Source organism: Dreissena polymorpha, chromosome 7, assembly GCF_020536995.1.
Source record: "Dreissena polymorpha isolate Duluth1 chromosome 7, UMN_Dpol_1.0, whole genome shotgun sequence".
Lineage (NCBI taxonomy): Eukaryota > Metazoa > Mollusca > Bivalvia > Myida > Dreissenidae > Dreissena > Dreissena polymorpha.
This window is the reverse complement of record NC_068361.1, coordinates 100,614,546-100,637,608: the sequence shown is the minus strand read 5'-3', so window position 1 is coordinate 100,637,608 and position 23,063 is coordinate 100,614,546. Positions and strand designations below refer to the sequence as shown.

At 37.1% G+C, this 23,063-nt stretch overlaps 1 protein-coding gene across 3 annotated transcripts in view; it reads right to left on the bottom strand.

Moving 5' to 3' along the window:
* LOC127837886 (myotubularin-related protein 9-like) overlaps positions 1-23,063 on the bottom strand; it is a 38,928-nt gene that overhangs the window by 14,133 nt on the left and 1,732 nt on the right. For 2 of the 3 annotated variants that reach the window (XM_052365335.1, XM_052365334.1), the window contains exons 2-6: positions 10,548-10,738; positions 7,622-7,781; positions 6,606-6,757; positions 3,680-3,808; positions 2,754-2,910 (exon numbers count right to left, since the gene is read on the bottom strand). In XM_052365335.1, coding sequence (XP_052221295.1) covers positions 2,754-2,910; positions 3,680-3,808; positions 6,606-6,757; positions 7,622-7,781; positions 10,548-10,694 — 745 coding nt within the window. In that variant the 5' untranslated portion in view covers positions 10,695-10,738. Of the gene's footprint in view, positions 1-2,753; positions 2,911-3,679; positions 3,809-6,605; positions 6,758-7,621; positions 7,782-10,547; positions 10,739-16,537; positions 16,718-23,063 lie in introns of those variants that run through there. The other variant, XM_052365333.1, reaches the window with a different exon arrangement.

The window sequence follows — 23,063 nt, the reverse complement described above, 5'->3', positions numbered from 1 at the left end:
TAATTAGATTGATTAATGTCGGCGGGCGGGTGAGCAGGCAGAACAATTCCTCCGAGCACAACCCCTCCTTCATTTCTAAACGGATTTCAATCAAACTTTCACAAAATGATTGCCACCAAGTGCCCTGGCGCATTTTGTCGGGATTACATGATTCAGTCGAAATCAAGGTTTCCACGACTCAAAAGAGATTGAATTTGACATTTTCTTCCGAGCGCAACTCCTCCGTTATTTCTCAACAGATTTGAATGAATCTTTCACAAAGTGTTTACCATCAAATACCCTGGCACATATTGAACATGATTTTTTTCAGGTCAATGTCAAGGTCACTCTGGCTAAAAATACATTTTTACACTTTTCTTCATACATGTAGATCCCTTATTCAATATTTAGTATGTTTATACCTCACATTACCATCTACACTTTAATGGATCAAAGGTCATGTTGATCAAGGTCAGGGTTACTTTTGTTAATCCTGTTAAATGTGTCCTTAGCAAAGAAAAATAATTAGCATACATGGATTAATACTTCCCTTTTATTATAAAAATATTTTATTTTTTTTAAACCTGGTTTTGTGACAATTTTGTCCTTGTTTTTATTCTTTTGGAAAATTTCTTACAGCAATCTAGAATTTTGTAATTTATTCTCACTTGAGAAAGCTCCTTTTGCAGAAACCATACACAGAAGAAAAAACTAGAGCTTTGTCACAGACGTGACGAATACCCCCACATGCTGCATTGACACATAATATTTTGCATGTCGTCTTCACAAAAAACAGCGGACACCATGCTCAATTTTAAAAACGCACTAAGTGACCACTTGACCTAGTTTTTTACCCAGAAAGGCCCATGTTCTAACTTGGCCTTAAAATCATCTCCATAAAACTTCTGACAAAGTTTGGTGAAGATCGGATGTAAACTACTTGAATTGGAGAGCCGACACCATGCTGAATGTTAAAAAACGCACTCAGTGACCCCATGACCTAGTTTTAGGCCCGGAATGGCCCATGTTCAAACTTGTCCTAGAGATCATTTAGATAAAACTTGTGACCAAGTTTGGTGAAGATTGGATGAAAAGTACTTGAATTAGAGAGCGGACAACATGGTGAGGTTTAAAATGCACTAAGATACCCCGTGACCTAGTTTTTGACCCGGCATGACCCATATTCAAACTTGACCTAGACATCATCTAGATACAACTTCCGACCAAGTTTGGTGAAGTTTGGATGAAAACTACTTGAATTAGAGAGCGGAAAACATTGTGATGTTTAAAACGCCCTAAGTGACCCCGTGACCTTGTTTTTGACCTGGCTCGACCCATATTCAAACTTGCTCTAGACATTATCAAGATACAACTTCTGACCAATTTTGGTGAAAATTGGATAAAAACTACTTGAAATAGAGAGCTGATAACATGGTGAGGTTTAAAACTTACTAAGTGATCCCGTGACCTAGTTATTGACCTGGCATGGCCCATGTTCGAACTTGACCTACACATCATCTAGTTACAACTTCTGACCAAGTGTGGTGAAGATCGGATTTAAATTACTTGAAATAGAGAGCGGACACCATGCTCAATGTGTAAAACCTACTAAGTGACCCCGTGACCTAGTTTTTGACCCGGCAAGGCCGATGTTCGAACTTGGCCTTAAGATCATCTAGATACAACTTCTGACCAAGTTTGATGAAGATCGGATGAAAACTACTTGAATTAGAGAGCGGACAAAGTGCTGAATGTTTAAAACGCACTGAGTGACCCCGTGACCTAATTTTTAACCCGGCAAGGCCTATGTTCGAACTTGGCCTTACAATCATTTAGATACAACTCCTGACTAAGTTTGGTGAAGATCGGATGATAACTACTTGAATTAGAGAGCGGACAACATTGTGATGTTTAAAACACCTAAGTGACCCCGTGACCTTGTTTTTGACCCGGCATGACCCATATTCATACTTGCTCTAGACATTATCAAGATACAATTTCTGACCAATTGTGGTAAAGATTTGGTGAAGATCGGATAAGAGCTACCTGAATTAGAGAGTGGACAACATGGTGAGGTTGATAACACACCAAGTGACCCCCTGACCTAGTTTTTAACCCGGCATGGCCCATGTTCGAACTTGACCTACACATCATCTAGTTACAACTTTTGACCCAGTGTGGTGAAGATCGGATTTAAACTACTTGAAATAGAGAGCGGACACCACGCTCAATGTGTAAGATGTACTAAGTGACCCAGTAACCTAGTTATTGACCCGCCAAGGCCCATGTTCGAACTTGGCCTAGACATCATCTAGATACAACTTCTGACCAAGTTTGGTAAAGATCGAATAAAAACTACTTGAATTAGAGAACGGACAACATGCTGAATGTTTAAAACCCACTAAGTGACCCCGTGACCTAGTTTTTGACCTGGCAAGGCCCATGTTCGAACTTGGCCTTAAGATCATCTAGATACAACTTCTGACCAAGTTTGGTGAAGATCAGATGAAAACTATTTGAAATAGAGAGCGGACAACATGCTGAATGTTTAAAACGCACTAAGTGACCCCGTGACCTAGTTTTTGACCCGAAAAGGCCCATGTTCAAACTTGGCCTATACATCATGTAGATAAATCTTCTGACCAAGTTTGGTGAAGATCGGATGAAAACTACTTGAAGTGGACACTTAATACGGACCGACCGACAGACAAGCTCACTCCTATATACCCCCCTAAACTTCGTTTGTGGGGGTATAAAAATCGCTTTCTCTGTACCTGTTTTCAGTTCAGCCTTGACCGCACTCTGGGACCGAGTGTCTATGATGTAACCTCTAATCCCTATTCCTAGCACTGCGTTCACTAGGCGTTCATCGTCCTTGCAGCGTCGTCCACTCGAGCCGGTCAGTGGCTGGCTTGAGCGCATCAAAACAGCCTGCAACACATAAGCATTTTTTAAACCAGGGACAATAACGTCTGTATCCATTAAGCTCTCTAGAATATGATTAATAAGCTCTCTAGAATATGATTAAATCCCTGTTATGATGCAGATACTTTGCTTTGAACATATATATAAATACAGCATTTTTTTCCTTCTTTATAAAGTACCAATAAAAAGGCACTTTTCAAATTGAGGAAAAATTACAATATCCAGAGAAAGGACAGGTTAATGATAATTTTGATGGGCGTGTGCAAGTGAGTTTTATGCACTAATATTTCCCCATGGCATTGTACCGTTACTTTTCCAAATAAGGCACAAAAATTGCTGACATGGGTGTTTTTATACACTTGGGACAACACCTACTATATGTACAAAGCCCATCAGAATATAATTAAATGAATGCTTTTATTGGGAATATTTCACAATGAACATATACGTGCAAAAGAGATAAATATATAGTTAAATGGACCCATTGCCAAACAAAATGGTAATTTGTTTTTTCTAATTATGAAAATAAAAAATAAAAATGTCTATTCATCTCAATTTTTATTTTCATTACATCTAACAAAGAATGTAACAATAATTAACATGATTTTTTCTTATTATTTGAATTATTATAAAGAGTTATATTTAATTAGTTTTTACCAAATATAAAGACTTCTCGTTTAAGTCGATTCCCAGTCCCAAAGTGCATTTTTCTTAAAATGGCCAGGAAAAGGCCTGGTCTGAATGTGTGTCAAATGGAGTGAAACTCTGCCACTACCTTGCTGTCCCTGTGAAAATAGCTCAAGACAGGAAAGCGTCCGTTCTGCCTGAACTGGGCCACCTTGGCTAGCATCTCATCCGTCACACCCTTTGGAACCACCACCGACTGTGGGTAACTCTGACATAACTGCATAAAAAACAGAATATTGAATTCGATATAGCTATTACGCAACAAAGCGTTTGGCATATCGTTTGATTGCGGGTTACTCAAATATAACTGCAAAAATGACAACAACAAAAATTATATTGCTTCATGTGTAGTAAAACATATTGACTTTGCCTGTGAGTTTTGCATTTGTAGAATTTAGCTGTAAATGCACTAAAATCTGATACATGTATGTCAACATTCAAATTTCTCAGGGATTTCTTTGGATTAGATTCTTGCTGTTAAAAATATTAACTCATAATCAAATTGTTTTTTGGCCAAGATATTAATAAAAGAGATTAATTTAAAGAGAACTAGAGCCTTGCACAGTCGTGACAATACCCCCACATACCGCATTGACACAGAATATTTTGCATGTTGTCTTCACAAAAAACAGCGACACCATGCTCAATGTTGAAAACGCACTAAGTGACCCCGTGACCTAGTTTTTGACCCGGCATGGCCCATGTTCGCACTTGACCTACACATCATCTAGATACAACTTCTGACCAAGTGTGGTGAAGATTGGATGAAAATTACATGAGATACAGAGTGGACACCATGCTCCATGTTTAAAATGCACTAAGTGACCCCGTTACCTAGTTTATGACCTGCCATAACCCATGTTCAAACTTGGCCTAGACATCATCTAGATACAACTTCTGACCAAGTTTGGTGAAGATCGGATATAAACTAATTGAATTAGAGAGCTGACACCCTGATGAATGTGTAAAACACACTAAGTTACCCTGTGACCTAGTTTTTGGCCAGGCATGGCCCATGTCAGAACTTGGCCTAAAGATCTTCTACATACAACTTCTGACCAAGTTTGGTGAAGCTCGGACCACTTCAATTAGAGAGCAGACACCATGCTCAATGTTTAAATCGCACTAAGTGACCCCGTGACCTAATTTTTGACACGGCAAGACCCATATTCAAACTTGAATTAGATATCACCAAGATACAACATCTGACCAAGTTTGGTGAAGATCGAATGAAAACAACTTGAATTAGAGAGCGGACACTTAATACGGACAGACTGACCAACAGACAAGCTCACTCCTATATACCCCCTTAACTTCGTTTGCAGGGGTATAATGATTTTTGTGAAAGAGACTTACCATTTTCAATAAAAATAATAAAAATGATTACATGGCGGGGTGCTCCAGCTAGGCTTAAATTTGAGGGCGCCCTGCCCTGCCCTCTGGAATCTCCGCCCTGCCCTCCCGAACTTCCGCCCTACCCGCCCCCCCCACAATTTTTTTTTTACATATGATATTTGATAAATCTCTTATTACATTACAAGTAACGCATTTATTTCTCGTTGTAGACATTATATTTCAATGGTTTAATAATAATGGGAATAATATATTAATAACATATAAATTAACATGCATGCGGAAGCATTCCAGAAAAGCCCGCGCACTCGAAAAGGGCCTTTTGACAAAATTCTGCGCGTCGAAAGTGCCCTTTTTGCAAAAAAGCCACCCTGCCCTTTTTAAATCCTAGCTGGAGCACTGAATATTGGAAATTGATCTACAATATATCAAAATGAAGAACATTTTTGGGTAAAAATCACATACTTACCAATCATAGTTTCCTGCTTAATTCTTTTGATTGTCTTACATTATCAGGCATTATAGTCATCAAGTAGTTAGAGCTTCGAAAGACAAGCTAACAGAGCAACTAACTAACAGACCAATCCAATGGGGACTTTAATGCAACCAAATAGTTTTTAAAGGGAGTATAACAGACCAATGCAATGGGGACTTTAATGCAACCAAATAGTTTTTAAGGGAGTATAACTAAAGCCATAAATTACAAGGCTAAGATTTAAATAATGATGCAGTGGCCACACGTATTTGTTGGTTTAAATAATGATGCAGTGGCCACACGTATTTGTTGGTTTAAATAATGATGCAGTGGCCACACTTATTTGTTGGTTTAAATAATGATGCATTGGCCACACGTATTTGTTGGTTTAAATAATGATGCAGTGGCCACACGTATTTGTTGGTTTAAATAATGATGCAGTGGCCACACGTATTTGTTGATTTCCGTGGATTATCGAATAAAATTTATGTGTTCCTAGAAATTTACACTTTCACAATAGCTGCTGAAAATATTTATTTTCTATGATTAAACGTGATATCAAGTTTATAATCTATATAAAAAATGTATTTTCATTATATGTTTTTAAAATAATCATTAATAGGAACTGAACTGGATAATTTTCCGAAAGAAAACAGTTTAAATGTTAAAACAAGCCATTTCACAATAAAATAGTGAAAATATTTGTTTACTTTGACTGTCAGTTACTTCAATGTTTGAATCAGTGACTTTATCTTTTGTTATCACGTACATTTCTTTGTAAACCACATAAAGATTATAAAGTAAATAACAGGTTATTGCCTGTTACAAACTTTGTTATCCCTGTTTACAGTAAATAACTTATTGTCAAATCACAGTAAAACAGTGAACATTTTTGGTAATTTTCAGATTGCAAAAGTTTACAAAAGTGAATTAATGTGTTTGAATCACAGTTGAAACCTTTTCATTGCTGGAACCTAGTTTTGAAGGCCTTTGCCAACAGTTTGTATCCAGATGAGACACCACAGAACGTGGCGTCTCATCAGGATCCAAACTATTTGCTATTCTGATAGTATTCTTTGAAACAAAAAATTGAAGAAAATGCTAATTTTAGAAATTCTGCAGACAACATTTTAGCAGACAACAAATTTCCCAGCATGCAAAGGGTTAAACAAAATTTATATCAAACCTTGTAATCCTTGTTTGCAGTGGAAATCCTCCAGTCCTCCATGCATTCCTTGTATCTGCTCATCTCGGCGCCCTGCTGGAATGCCTGCCAGCCGTCCTCCAAAATGTCAAATGTCGGGCGGTAGAAAAATGGGTACTTTAGTGTAATGTCATCTGTAACAGAATGTCAAATGTGGGGCGGTAGAAAAACGGGATGTTTAGTGAAATGTCATCAATAACAGAATGTCAAATGTGGGGCGGTAGAAAAACGGGTACTTTAATGTAATGTTATCTGTAACAGAATGTCAAATGTGGGGCGGGCGGTAGAAAAACAGCTTCTTAAGTGTTATGAAATCTGTAACAAAATGTCAAATGTGGGGCGGTAGAAAAACGGGTACTTTAATGTAATGTTATCTGTAACAGAATGTCAAATGTGGGGCGGTAGAAAAACGGGTACTTTAATGTAATGTTATCTGTAACAGGATGTCAAATGTGGGGCAGTAGAAAAACAGCTTCTTAAGTGTTATGAAATCTGTAACAGAATGTCAATTATGGGACGGTAAAAAAATAGGTACTTAAGTGCAATATCATCTTCAATCAGCAAATTTAAGGGATATGATATCGTAATTAAATAAAAAAATGCCGCTCATGGGACAAATTAAAATTTGTGGGATCCACTCAAAATGCAATGTGTAATGATGAAATAAAGTCATGGGGTGTGATCTGTACAGGAAACTAAAAGTTTGTTAATATTAGAAATATAACTTTTGCAATGTTTTATTCAATCTGGAATCAAGAATTTGTGATAACTGAAAGAAAAAAATACTTAAATATATATGGAACCACTACTCTATACAGCATAGTGAAGTTTTTGTGAGAAAAAATGATTTATATTTACTTTATGCAAATGCGACTTTGTAATTTTATATCCTCTTCAAACAAATAGTACTACACACAAAAATCTTAGAATGTCTCCATAATTCAGGTTATCCACTTTATAATTCATGTTAATATTCACAGCAGCAAGGACATGTTTACCAATGTTTGACAGCTGCTCAATAGACAAAGCCACATTGAGGCATTCAGTCGCCGAGGGAATGTCGAGGGCGAGACGCGTGAGATCTTTACAGCGTATCATGACAACGCCTCGAGTGTTGTCTAACCTCTTTTCCACACTGTCCACACTTGAGTGCAGCAGCTGGAAATAAAATGACAATGCCCTTGCAGAGAGTATCAGGAATATACAAAGGCAACACCCTTGCAGAGAGTATCAGGATTATACAATGACAATGCCCTTGCAGAGAGTATCAGGAATATACAATGACAACACCCTTGCAGAGAGAATCAGGAATATACAATGACAATGCCCTTGCAGAGAGTATCAGGATTATACATTGACAATGTCCTTGCAGAGAGTATCAGGATTATACAATGACAATGCCCTTGCAGAGAGAATCAGGATTATACAATGACAACATCCTTGCAGAGAGTATCGGGAATATACAATGACAATGCCCTTACAGAGAGTATCAGGTATATACAATGACAATGTCCTTGCAGAGAAAATCAGGATTATACAATGACAATGCCCTTGCAGAGAAAATCAGGATTATACAGTGACAATGCCCTTGCAGAGAGAATCAGGATTATACAATGACAATGCCCTTGCAGAGAGAATCAGGATTATACAATGACAATGCCCTTGGAGAAAGAATCAGGATTATACAATGACAATGCCCTTGCAGAGAGAATCAGGATTATACAATGACAATGCCCTTGCAGAGAGAATCAGGATTATACAATGACAATGCCCTTGCAGAGAGAATCAGGATTATACAATGACAATGCCCTTGCAGAGAGTATCAGGAATATGCAATGACAATGTCCTTGCAGAGAGTATCAGGAATATACAATGATAATGTCCTTGCAGAGAGAATCAGGATTATACAATGACAATGTCCTTGCAGAGAGAATCAGGATTATAAAATGACAATGTCCTTGCAGAGAGAATCAGGATTATACAATGACAATGCCCTTGCAGAGAGAATCAGGATATACAATGACAATGCCCTTGCAGAGAGAATCAGGATTATACAATGACAATGCCCTTGCAGAGAGAATCAGGATTATACAATGACAATGCCCTTGCAGAGAGAATCAGGATTATACAATGACAATGCCCTTGCAGAGAGAATCAGGATTATACAATGACAATGCCCTTGCAGAGAGAATCAGGATTATACAATGACAATGCCCTTGCAGAGAGAATCAGGATTATACAATGACAATGCCCTTGCAGAGAGAATCAGGATTATACAATGACAACACTCTTGCAGAGAGTATCAGGCAAATACATTGACAATGTCCTTGCAGAGAGAATCAGAATTATACAATGACAATGCCCTTGTAGAGAAAATCAGGATTTTATATGCTATACAGTGACTGCTTTGCCCAATTGCGAAAAGTACCTGTACCAGCACAGTTGGGATAAAATTTGCGCAAGAATCCCTGAAATAGGGAAAATTCTTGTTGTGAAGTCTTCACATTGGGATTTTGGTGTATTTGATATTTTGCTCACAAACAGGGCTCGAATTTAATTTTTTTTTCTACTTACAAAACATTGCGAGCAGCTTTAATACCAACTCGCAAAATCAAAAACATTCTTGCAAATTTTGCTGGACACATAATTTAATATCGTTTTTTTGATTCAACAGTTAACTTTGCTTTATCTTTCGTATTGTTATTTCCATCTGTGGGCAAAAAGAAACTACATGTAGTTATTTTTCGCTTCGACGCCATGTATGTTCAAGTTCAATGAACACGTGTGAATTAGTCGACTGTTTAACGTTCTTTGTACCAATACCATCCTTGTATATGTACTATAAGTATACCAGTCTATATACAAGGTGCGCGCTTCCGCATACGGGTATTTGGACGTTCTATGACCTATGGTTTAGCGTTCAGGACGTCAAACGCATTTAGCAATAATACTTGTTTTTTTCCACTATTTCTTTACTCGCAAAAAATTACTAGTGGCTTAAAACTTAACTCGCAATCGGTATTTTTCACTCGCATTTTGCGAGTGTGCGAGTGTTAATTTCGAGCCCTGCACAAATACTTTAAAATTGATAACTAAGTGTTGGAAAGTTATTAATATTATATTTACTTCGGTTCAAGCCATTCAGCTGCATAGCGAAACAATCTTACTGTTGCATTTTATTGAAAAAAAAAGAAGAAAAAAAGCAAATTCGTTGAAATGATATCCCCCGCCAATATGCTTCTGGACACAAAAGTGTTATATTTGACACTAAAAAAAGCAATTTTTCAAGATACAAAGGGCCATAACTCTGTTATTATCAGATGGTGTACAATGCCATCAGGCATGCATCATCCTTTTATCCATAAATATACTCATACCAAGTTTCAATGAAATCAGCCGAAGCACTTCCAAGATATGGCTCCGGACGGACGGAAGGACGGACAACGCCAAAATAATATCCCTCCGCCTATGGCAGGGGATAATAAACCTTCAATTGGGAATTTTTTGGAAAGATATTGGGATATGTTTAGTTTTTTCACAATTGGGAAAGTGCCATTTTTGCACTTAATGAAGAAGGACGAAAATTGCTTCTACATGTCACAATTTTGGAATGCTGTCCCGCTTTTTCAAAATAAGATATTTCGAGGTTAAAGCAGCGTACAAACAGTGGTACAGCAACCCAAGAACAGCCTGAGTTAAAGCCTGATGACACATTTATAATAGTAAATAACAATAGTTCTTGAAAAAACAAATACACATTAAACAAAATAGTACAGTCATGGTAAACAATATCAACAACAACGTCAAGTCATATTCAATAATCAATTGCAAAGTTAACAGACTATTATGATGTAAGCCACATTCAAAATAAGTTAGTTTTTGTTTAAAAATACAATTTACTTAAATAGCAACAAGGTATAATACCCATAATTCTTCCCTGTTAGTTTTCCTAGATGAAAGGATCAAATGGTGACCAGTTATGCACAGTGTGCCCTCCACTGGCTTACAGAAAGGCTTGCGAAGTGTCACTCCATCAACCATTGGAGTCTTGATAAACTCTGCAAACTCCATGTAATATAGAGACTGCTGCTGAGGTGTAGTTCAGGGAGGTTAATCTGGAAAAATGTCATTAAGTGCTGAGATAGAGTAGTTGCAAATAAACCAACTCCCAGCTATTGACCCTCCGGGTCACTGGGAGTTGCAACCCCTAAAGGCTTTTTTCATGTAGACTTGCCGCCTGGAATCCAGGCAGCACTTTAACTGGGTAATAACTTCTGCAAGGGACCATTCAATGGCCTGTGAAAAGTGCTGATATACATTTTTTTATAGCCCTATACTTGCAACAGGCGGTCCCGAATGCTTAGCTAAAGATTTGGCTTAGTTTCTAAAATTTGGTTCCAAACAAAATATGTTTGTAATTGATGAAATTCATTTGATACTTAAGAAAAATGTTTTTGGTTGAGAAATTCTTGAGCACTTTTATCCTGAGTATTAACAAGAATTTGCTTTTAAAAAATGGAATATATGAAATAATTGGGTATGAAAAGCAAAAAAAACTAAGTATACAGTACTTAATAGAGGTGGATTCATTCTGATGTATTGGAGAATTGGTCGTGTCAGGATTATGGGTATCTATAAATGAAAGGGCTAAAACAATTGAAAAACGTTGTTATAAATGTTTTTATAGCCGTTTTTTTTTCTTGAAGAATCATAACACACAAAATACATGTACCTTCATACAGCCTCGGGGAACAAATTTCACGTGAAAAGTACTGGTATTGTGTTTAATAAGATGTATTTAATTGATTGATCAAGACTTTATACACATAAATTTGACATATTTTGTTACATGGAAATTATGAGGAAGGATTTTAAGCTGAGGTACGGTCCATACAACCACCAAAAAGCACTCAATTTCACGAAATATATATATGCAATAAATGGTTTCTAGTGTGTGTAAACAGGTTTAATTAGATATAAATGGTAATATGATTCTATGTGTATACTACCTTTTGTCTATTATGAGGTATTAATGCCCAAAATTGGATATAAATCGGCAACATACCAACCGAAATGCACTTCATGTGAAGACTGAAAAGCACTAAATTTCTCTTCATATATATGAAACATTGCGTTTCTATTGTGTGTAAATGGATTTAATTAGTTATAAAAGGTTATATTTCATGCATATTTATACTACCTTTTGTTTATTATGAGGTATTAATGCCCAAAATTGGATATATATCAGCAATATACCAACCCAAAAGCACTTCATGTGAAGCCCGAAAAGCTATCAATTTCTCTCTATGTATATGAAAAACCTTTGGGTTTCTATTGTGTGTAAACGGATTTAATTAGTTATAAATGGTTATATTTCATGCATATTTATACTACCTTTTGTTTATTATCAGGTATTAATGCCCGCTTATGCAGTATTCACTCAACGGGCAACGGCACTTGCATTTTATATTATTTGACACTATTGAGTTTATGATTTAAGCACAATTCAAGCTTACACAATGGTATCAGTTTTTAATTATGTGCAATTTAATTCCCACCTCTCGCTTAACTCAATGTTCAAAGGCACGCGCAGTTTCACACGCTATTAGTGCCGTCTTTAATATGGCTATCTCTATTTAAAGAACAGCTTAATGTGAACTTAATAAACAAAATAATTTTAACCAATGCAAGCTAGAATAAATATCTGACTACTTGCATTACAACCAGTATCAGTTGAAAATGGATCATATTTAATTGTGGTTCCTTCTTTGAACTTAATTATGTTGTCCGCCAACTTTTAGAATGGGTAGTGTCAGTAATAAATGTATATCCAATTTTTCCAGTACAGTAGCCATGTTCCTGTGTATTGAGTGGCAACCACAGCAGGTTGCTAATACACAGTGTAGACTTCCCCTGTTTTATTGTTGTATTTGTAATTAACCTGATTGGAGTAAATGTCAGACGTGTATTCATTCGGGTCTGTTGGCGTTATGTAAAACATTTTATGTACATGTATCGTATAGCATTCAATCTAAATTTAAATTTGCTACATCTTTTATGGAAGCAGTGGTCTAATGGTAGGACTCTGGCTTAGGGATCGAGAGGTCCCGTGTTCGAATCCTGCCCTGACCACTGGAGTTTCCTTGAGCAAGAAATTTATCCCACAACTGCTCCTCTCCACCCAGGTGTATAAATGGGTACCTGTGAGGGAAATAAGCCAATGTGCCGTGGCTGCATACTGCCCCAAGATGTTAACGGACGACTTATGACCCAGTGATCAGGGAAAAACTGTAAAGCGCCTTTGAACGCACATCTCGAGTATGGCGCTTTATAAATGTGGTATCAAAAAAAATACATGTGTATCATTATAACTTTCTATAATCTTAATCTGATTTGAAATTGAAGGCAACATAATCATTGACATTCATTTTTTTGACAGACAAGCTGTGCAGTTTTATTTCATTAAAAACAGCCGCAAATATTTAATTTCTTGTTTATACAATTAGGACTATTTCGGCCTATTTTTAAAAAATAAATTTCTTGCTTAAATATTTGGGACTATTTCGGCCTATTTTTTTCAATATTCGGCTGAAAGGTGGCCTCCACGTGGCAAGAGCTGGGCAACATATTCATTATGTTGGCAAACTACCTCATGTATATATATAGAGACGTGGGAGTGCTTTTCGGTGGCTAATTAAAATACTATTGTGCTTCATATTTAAACTTAAATCAATATTTATGAAGTCATCATTAACTTAATAAATATATACATCTTTTCAATCGATTAAAATTTGCTCTAATAGCTTACTTCCATGTATATATAGAATAATTGAGTGCTTTTAGGTGTTTCTGGGCTGGCGCAAGAATGCCAATAAAAAATGCTATAGTGCTTTATATTTAAACTTAAATACATATTTAACGAAGTCATTATTGACTAAATAAATATATACATCTTTTCAATCAATTATAAATGGCCCTCATAGCTTACTTTCATGTATATAAAGAGAAATTGAGTGCCATTTGATGATTGTATGGACCCGCTGAGGTATGGAGTTATGGAGGTTTCGGTAAATGACAAGTTCGGTAAATTGATTTATATTGTAAATGCCGTGGAGGTTTCGGTAAATTGGTATTAATAGGGATTATCGCACCTTTTGTCGATAAGCGTGTACATTAATTGAGTTGTTTGGCAATAATTAAATTTTCTGTTTAAATGTACGGAGTTGATTTTATCAATTTAGAGATGTTTGCAAATTGTTAATATTAATTATCCAGGCTTGCAACCTATTAATATTCTAATCAAGGGAGGTAAATTATATATTAAAAGTTTATCTTTAGGTCATGATTGTTATGTTTTCATATATGTTTTAAACAATTAGTTGAAAAAACCTTAATTAAAGCGTATCAGGTAAAAAAATAATAATGTGGCTCTTACAAGAGGTGGGCTCCACGTGGCAAGAGCTGGGCAACATATTCATTATGTTAGCAAACTACCTCATGTTTATATAATGAGAAATTTTCGGTGGTTTAAAATACTAATATCAAATATATTTGTTTCTTTTATAAATAAATTTCTCGCTTCTTTTTCCTACAATCAGGTAAGCACATAAGGTATTATTCTTAAAATAATCTAGATATGTATGTTTAGATCGTGAACATGCTTTAACACTGGTGGCCAAGTTTTTACATACACGACCAGTAACTTTCAAACTGTGAAATAAACGTTTTCCTTCTTTAATCATGTTTAAAAAAAAATACTGGTGGTGACATCAAAGGATGTTTATTTGTGGTAAAAATAAAATTATTATGTAATTGGGTAATTATGAAATTATCATGGTCATTTTCAAATAAGAAATCAAAGAGAGGATAGGGAGAAGGTTTTCACGGGTTATCGAGTAATTAAGGTAAGTGTTGTTGCTCAATTGTTAAAGTGTGTATATATGCAGGTGATTTTTTTTACTGTATCATACAATCATGGCTGAATATCCATATATTTTCTGCAATATTGAGGTCACTTCTCGTGCGCACGCTATTGCATGTGATGCATGTGGAAGATACAAATGTACATTAAAACTGTGAATTTGCATTTCTTTTGTGGTCGCCTGTAATGTCTTTATTTAAAACTGATTATAAGTAATGCCAATTATTATTTTAATTAACGTAAATTAACAGATAATGGTTGTAAATTTATTTATTTTCGCAAATTACCCATCAGCAGTACATGCAACTTCGCAGTGGTGAGTTACAGATAGAGTGGTTCTGTATTGGCTGCCAGAACCCTCCTCTGAATACCACAGCAGATGGCGACGAACCACCACCACCACTTGAGACCCGGTCTCGCCACTCAGAAATCTTGCGCAAGAGGACATACGACACGGGGATAACACTACCATACCAGATGTGTCATTCGATCTAACTCAACAGTACGAACGACCAACACCCGTGGTAGACACGTCTCTCCCTGACCTTGAGCTGAATGACCAAATCCCCATTATCACGTATGAAACTCTGAATGATACTAATGTGTCATATAAATATTGTACTGTGTCATAAATGTATCTTATTTTTTTTAAATGACATGAAATATTCAACTATGTCCTATATATATATATATATATTGTATCCATGTTTTACTTGTTGCTTATTTATAATATATGGTAAATAAAACGGATTACAAAGTCATTCAGTTATTATTTTTTTATTCAACTGATTTGTTCAGGCAAAAAATGATATCAGTTATTTTGGCCGTAAAACCCATTGTTCCAGTACAGTAGCCAGGTGCCTGTGTATAAAGCTGATAAGATAGTGATCATCACAGCAGCTTGCTATTACACAGTGTATTCATTCTGCTGGCGTTGTGTTAGGTGTCATTTTTATCAGTTTTCAATTATGTGTATCTCTTCGCTTAACTCAACGTTCAATGGCACGCGCAATTAACAAAATTATAAAACATAACGCGTATCATTATATTACTTTTTATTAATTACGTACACGTATTAGATTTTATATATTGTTTTTTTCTTGTTTTTCTCAACCAGAAAGAAATAATAAAACATGTAATATAAAATTCAACATTTGGCTCTTACAAGAGGTGGCCTCCACGTGGCAAGAGCTGGGCAACATATTCATTATGTTGGCAAACTACCTCATGTTTATATATTGAGAAATTGAGTGTTTATCGGTGGTCTAAAATACTATTGCGCTTTATATTTAAACTGAAATCATTTTTATTAAATCATGTCTACAATATTTTACAAAAAACCTTTTAAATAGCATTAAACTTAATCAAAGATCTTACATTGATTCCGCCATAAATCATTATTTATTATTACTATTAGGTTATTTTACTAAAAGCAATAATTATTAAAAAAACAAAACAGTATTGCGTTATTTAAATCGTAAATTAACCTACAATTTCCTAACAGAATTCGTTTTTCAGAGGTAGCTCATTCATTTCCCTTAATTCTTTACCGTAGGCATAGCATTAATTACTCAACTCAAAATTAATTCACAGTTTGCAAATAAATGCCCCTGATGTTATTGTAAGCCAATAATAGGTGTCATTAACACCTCGATGTAGGTATACCACCTCTATAAAAACCAATTTACCGAATCCTCCACGGCATTTACTATATAAATCAATTTACCGAACTTGTCATTTACCGAAACCTCCAGCACCCGAGGTATGTACTCATAAAAGCTCAAATCATTCAAGAACTGCTCAAGGACTAAATAACTTGCTTAAATTATGTTTTAAATAAATGCATATCTACATAGGGACGTTTTAACACATAACATATACCGCCTGTTATCTTAAATAATTTAGAATAATTATTTAAAAACATCAGGGCGTGCCGATCGATTATTCCGAATTAAAATTGTCCGAAGTATATTTACACTATGGAACAACAAACCTTTCTCCTGTTCACCGAAAAATATCGGTTCCTTAAACGAACATGTTAAAATATTTATTTTTTAATGAAAATTGGGTGTTTTAAGAGGTTGTTAATTCAAAATCCGACGTGCTAATTTAATATGTTAATGTTGCCTTTTTTCACCGGAAACACTTTTCCATACCCGGAAATGAAATTTATGGGCTACACATCACTAACATTAGAAATTGAGGAACTTCTGGAGAAATACAGCGACACCCAGGCACTCTTCATCTGTGGAGACTTCAACTCCTCGTTGTCTAGGCAACCTCCCAATGACAGAGACCTAATTCTCAGAGATCTGGTAAGAAAGCTTAACCTTCACACAGACAAGGATGGTGAGCCCACCTTCTTCCACGCAAGCGGCGAGCAATCTGCTGAGATAGACTACATCTAAAAAAATACGCTGGCACGAGATATCTCCTCCCCTGTAGTTACTGCTGGACAACATCACTCCAATGTATCAGATCACACTCCTGTCTCAACTGAAATAATGATCACATTCCATGATAAAATAAATGACCATATGACATGTCCTAAACCGAACTGGAGCAATTGTCACAAAGATATTTATAGAGCCAGCCTTCGGCAATTAACCAAGCCTATAGGCTGCCAGGCAATATGCATCCCCGAGAGGGACATTGAGCAGCTCAGGGTAGCACTCACACAAGCCACAGCCGCAAGCATACCCAGAATCAATCCTAAAGCTAAGAAAAAGAAGAGGCCTCCTAAAGCTAGAGGACCAAACATCCAAGCTGCAGCAAGAATCAGTAAGCATGCGTGGTGGGTGAGGAAGTGTGACGGAGCACCTCGAGGGGACAGCCATCCAACAGCCGTAGAGATGAACAAAGTCAAGCGAAACCTTTGTAAAGCCCAAAGGAAATTCAATGCCAAGAAGAGATGTAGTGACCTGGAAGACATCATGAATGCTACTTATGACACCACCTTCTATAAACTAGTCCGCCAGCAGAGATCCACAAATAGGCATCTTACCAACTGCCTCCTGTATGAAGGAAGAAAACTAACTTCCCCTGAGGAATTCTCTGTTGGATGGGCCAAATACTTTGAGACGTTGGCAACATCAATAAACGATCAAAGGTATGACCACTTTTATTTGAAACAAGCAACTGAAGACCTGAACCACCTACAAATAGTCTTCCAGACAAGTGGTATAACAATAGCACGGATGTCCCCGAAGTAGAGTGTGCCGTGGCAAAGCTGAACAACAACAAGGCAGCCGACTACATGGGCCTAACCGCCGAACACATTACGTATGGTGGAGCAGCAATCTACCCTGTGCTGGTGAGGATAATCAACACAATATTTAAGCACAATCAGATTCCAGATAGTCTAAAGAAAGGTGTAATCACCCCTGTACACAAGAAAGGGAGTCTTCAAAACCCTGATAAATACAGAGGGATTACTGTAACGTCCAGTCTGCTCAAGGTTGTGGAACATATCCTCAACGCTAAACACAGGCCTGTTTTCATGAAGACCCAGTCTCGCTTACAATTGGGCACTTCCTTCATCAAATCAGCGTCCCTAGTGTCGGAATGCCAACTCGAAGCCAAATCCAGGAAAAACCAGCTGAACCTTATAACACTAGACACACGGAAAGCCTTTGACGTTGTTAACCATAATATCCTATTGCGCAACCTGATTTCAGATGGAATTGATCCAGCTGAATGGTTACTTCTTTGCAATATCTACTCAAACACAAGTTCATGTGTGAAGTAGCAGGGCCTATTGTCCGGGCAATTCAACATATGTCAAGGGGTGCGCCAGGGGGGTTTCCTTTCCACAGAACATAACAAGAGATTCAATAACCCTCTACTCCTCAGTTTAGAAGAGAGATTTAGGGGAGCTAGCATTGGCCCAATTAACATACCGCATGCTATTTGTGCGGACGACCTGGCTTTACTGTCCCACTCCAACTGGGAGATGAACCTCATGCTCAAAACAGCTGAAGAATTCAGTCGAAGACACAGGTATGACATCAACCCGTCAAAAAGCAGCTGCATCAGGGTTTACCCCAAAAGCCCCGACCCAAGTCCTGACTTTATACTTGAAGGTACTCGCATCCCACTAGATACGCCCACTACTCATCTTGGAGTTTACCGAGACACCAAGTGTAAAGTGAACACGAAAGATAAAATAGAGCTAGGAAGACGTACAACCTACTCGCTCATGGGAGCAGGCTTCAATGGAAAGAATGGACTGAAACAATCTGTAAAAGCCCGCCTCTCGTCCACCTTTGTAGTGCCTAGAATGTTATACGCCCTGGAGATCATTCCCTATAGCCAGGCCGATCTTAAAGCATTAGAAGCATTCCAATTGAAAACTTTAAAACAAGTGCAACATCTAGCAGACAGGAATTCCAACATTGCTGCCCTGTCTCTATTAGGTATTTCACCTATTCGAGCTCAATTACACAAAAGCACACTTAATCTGTACTACACATAATCCAGACTCCAGGGACAGTTGAATTCAAGGTGGCAGAGAGACAGCTGGCCATGAAATTGCCAACAGATCTTAGTTTCTTCTCCAGTATCCGCAGACTGCTCCATACCTATAACCTACCGACAGCGTACCAACTCTTCGAGAGCCCTCCTAGCAAAGAGGTGTGGAAAGCCAAACTAAACTGTGCGATGGACCAGCATATCATTGCGACCTGGCAGGAAGAAATAAAAGAAAAACCCTCTTTAAGGCACATCAATTCAGATGCCATCTCGGTTGGGAAAAACCACTACCTGTAGTCCTATGTGAGGCCAAACAAAATTGACATCCTAAGAGCAGAAACCAAAGCAAAGCTGTTGACAGGAACTACACCTTACAAGCAAACAGAGCAGTCTTCAATCAATACGCCGTAAATCCAACTTGCACACTTCGCAACACAGGACCTGAATGCAGAGTGCACTTTATAGCTAAGTGCCCCGCGTATAATGCCGTGAGAGATAACTATAGAGCCCATCTCGCTGAGTGCTTGAGTCTACACGGAAGAGAAGAACCGCTGGAGCTAGTGAACAATGCTGATAGCTTCACACAGCTGATCCTTGACAGCACACATCCTAATGTCAACAATGGACACATTCCCTCCGAGAAGGAGATAGAAACCATAGAGTTGCTGTCCAGAGAGTACATCTGGAGTATCCATCTTCTTCTGTGCCGTGAGCTAGCAAAGGGGTCATGATATCACTTTAAGGTTATGCTAACGCATATCTGTCGCTACTCGCGATCTTATATTTTAATGTACTTGCTTTGAACTTTTAACTTTTACCATAATTTTATGCGTTGGCTACGACCGGTACTATGCTTTTAAGCAAATATCGTCATTTACTATTGACTGTACTTAATAGCGGCACACCAGACGAAAAAACTTTGTATATATCTATTTTATTGTGCCAATCCGTCGTTCCGCATTCTACTTAAGTCAGTGTACCGGATTTCTTTTACATTTTATGGTGATGGACACTTTTTAACATCCGACGACTTGATATAATGTACAAAGGCATGTTTTTATCGCGTTCGTATATATCTCTGTGATTGTGAGGATTGTTCATTCTGTGCGACAGCATCAGACACTACCAGAGGCCGCCAACATAAAACTACCAAGGGCAGAACTACTAGATCTACAACTTGGGTACTCCGGTAAGTCAACGGGGGAATCTTACAACAACGACAACAATATGGCGTACTGCAGTGCAATCTTACCCACCGGCCTATGCATGGGCGGCGCACATTGTTTTAAAAGGTCACGGGCCTATCTCGAGAATGCTCGGTTCTAACAATCACTAGCTGAAATCTGAATAAATCTAAACCAATGCGAAAGTCAAAGTATTCAAAGGCGGCAATTTCTTTTGACTAAAACTATCACGGTTGGCGTAACGATTGAAATCGTGGTCCTAAGAATGAACCTATGTTGGTGATCCTATGATATCTTATCGTGTTATTATCGAGTCTTGAAGTAAATATAGTTAATTTTGGCAAAATTGTAAACGGTTCAATTGTTTTCTTCAATTAACACGATTAACTGCAACCAATGGTTATTCGAGATCAAGTCGTATAAGATCGTAGTGTTTCGTATCGTACACGTATATATCTATTCTTACCTTTACTTCTTAGTGATCGCTTTCGATCGTTTGCATGAAAAGTCACTCACTGTTACTAGTCCATAGTTAACATGGTTTTAATTTATATCATTCGGGTTCAGTCGTGGCTATTATCGTGGATAATATCGATTTAATCGTTAAATAAATCGTACAAAAATATCGTATTGTTTTGCAACAGAAGACATTGATTGTAAATTAACGAACATAGGGTAACGTATCACCTCTAATAGAGCGCTAATTCAGGGAACCCGAACGTGATGGTCGTGTTGGACCGTGACTAAATCGAAACATTCTCAACTGACCGCATCTAATCGTTTATAAACTGGAGATCAGACCGTGGTATCTCGTGACAGCTGAAATTTTCCAATCATGAACTGACTGAATTTTGAGCGCAAAGCGCCTATCACGTACAGACACGCGTGAACGAAGGTAATTCTGAGATTTCAGAGGAAGACGGTGATCTCTTATGCGTTGCCAATTGTGACGTTTGCGAAGAATCGCAAGACATTGGAAGCCAAACAGAAAGTCCAGTGGTGGGTGCGATCAGAATAATTTCATTGTTGGGCTTGTTAGTTTGTTGTATTTTGTAATTGTTGTATTTGTTTTAGTGTGTTTATTGCATGAGATTGTTTTTACTTTTTGATGGTGATGTGTGAAATTTATTATCTGCAAATGTAGATAATATAAATTATTATAAGGTCATATGAGCAGCATAGACTGGAAAGAATGTCGCGTGTTAACCCATTTATGCCTAGTGGACTTTCCCATCCTTCTTAATTGGATTTATTTATTTCCAAAATTAGGCATGTCTTGTATATTTATTTCTATATTTAGAATATTTCTTACAGAAATTATTTTAAGCAAACCGAGTAGACCTAGATGAGACGCCGCATCATGCGGCGTCTCATCTGGGTCTACGCTGTTTGCCAAGGCCTTTTTGCTAGACGCTAGGCATTACTAGGTTAAATTTCTGTCACTAGCAATCAGCATTATAGGCAACCAAACTCTCTAATCTATTAATGTATTAAATTATAAATCAGGCATTCATAGGCAATATATGATACTACAGATTACCACAGAAGTGTTCTCCAGGTACTTACTAGTAGGATACTTAGAATGCGCAGGCTTGTTTAGATCTACACTGGCCACACACTGGTATGTCAAAGAAAACATTAGCATATGACGCGGCGCAAATCTCTTTATGTGCAGTAGTTATGCTAACTATATATCGAGTCTGATAATTTAGCTTGACATGCATAGGATCTCTTGCCACCCTAAACACTGGGAAGTGATGAGGTGCACATGTATTAATAGACCCAACGCTTCGTGCAAGAGCGGAGCCATATAGGATTTACTGGCGCGAGGAGAGGTATGAAATTTCTTGAGGTAAACTAAACTAGAGGGAAAAGTCTGATAACAAACACACTGAATGCAAGCAGAAATGCATTAAAAAACACATATATACTCCCACGATAAGCTTGTTGTATACATTCGAGACATCGCCTCGATCGAATACAGCGAGAAAAGCGACAATTAAAAGAACATTTTAAGCTGATTACAAACGCATTGGTCGCAAAAGAAATGAACAAAGATGTATTTGAATTAAAATAATATATATAAAATCTGGCACGAGTTGTCATATCATACCATATTTTATTAAACGAGTTCAGGAATTTTGTTAGTAAGCGAGCCTTTAGCGAGCTTACTGACGAATTTCTTGGACGAGTTTAATAAAATATGGTATGATATAACTAGTGTTTTTCCCAGGAGAGAAAAGGGGCATGGCGCATTGCTTTAAAAAAGGGCATTTTAACGCGGAGTTTAAACTTTAAGTAGATTTAAACCTTGCTCCAAATATTACCAATATAGAAAGTAGCTTAATATTTGAGAGCGTCAACAAGTTGGACTACATCCTCCCAAATCTAAGGAATATTTAACAAAACATTTAAACAAAATGAAAACCAGACTTTAAAGGCATCTTTTCACGGTTTGGTAAATTGACAAAATTGAAAAAAATTGTTTCAGATTCGCAAATTTTCGGTTTAGTTATGATATTTGTGAGGAGACAGTATTACTAAACATTTGCCATTATATGCATCTTTTGACGATTTAAAAACCTGAAAATTATAAAGCGTTGCAACGCGAAACGATTGAATAATTTGGAGAGTTCTGTTGTTGTCGTTTACATTTTGTGAAACTACAAAGATTGCTTATATAACGTATAAAATACGCATCTCATTTATGCTTGGCAGGATAGCTCAGTTGGCTAATGCGTTTTTACTTCAGGATTCCGGGGGTCACTGGTTCGAGCCCTGCTACGGGCTACTTTTTTTCCTTTTTTAAATTTAATTTTTAATTTTTTAATGGAGCTTTTAAAATTTAACGTTTACATTTATAAA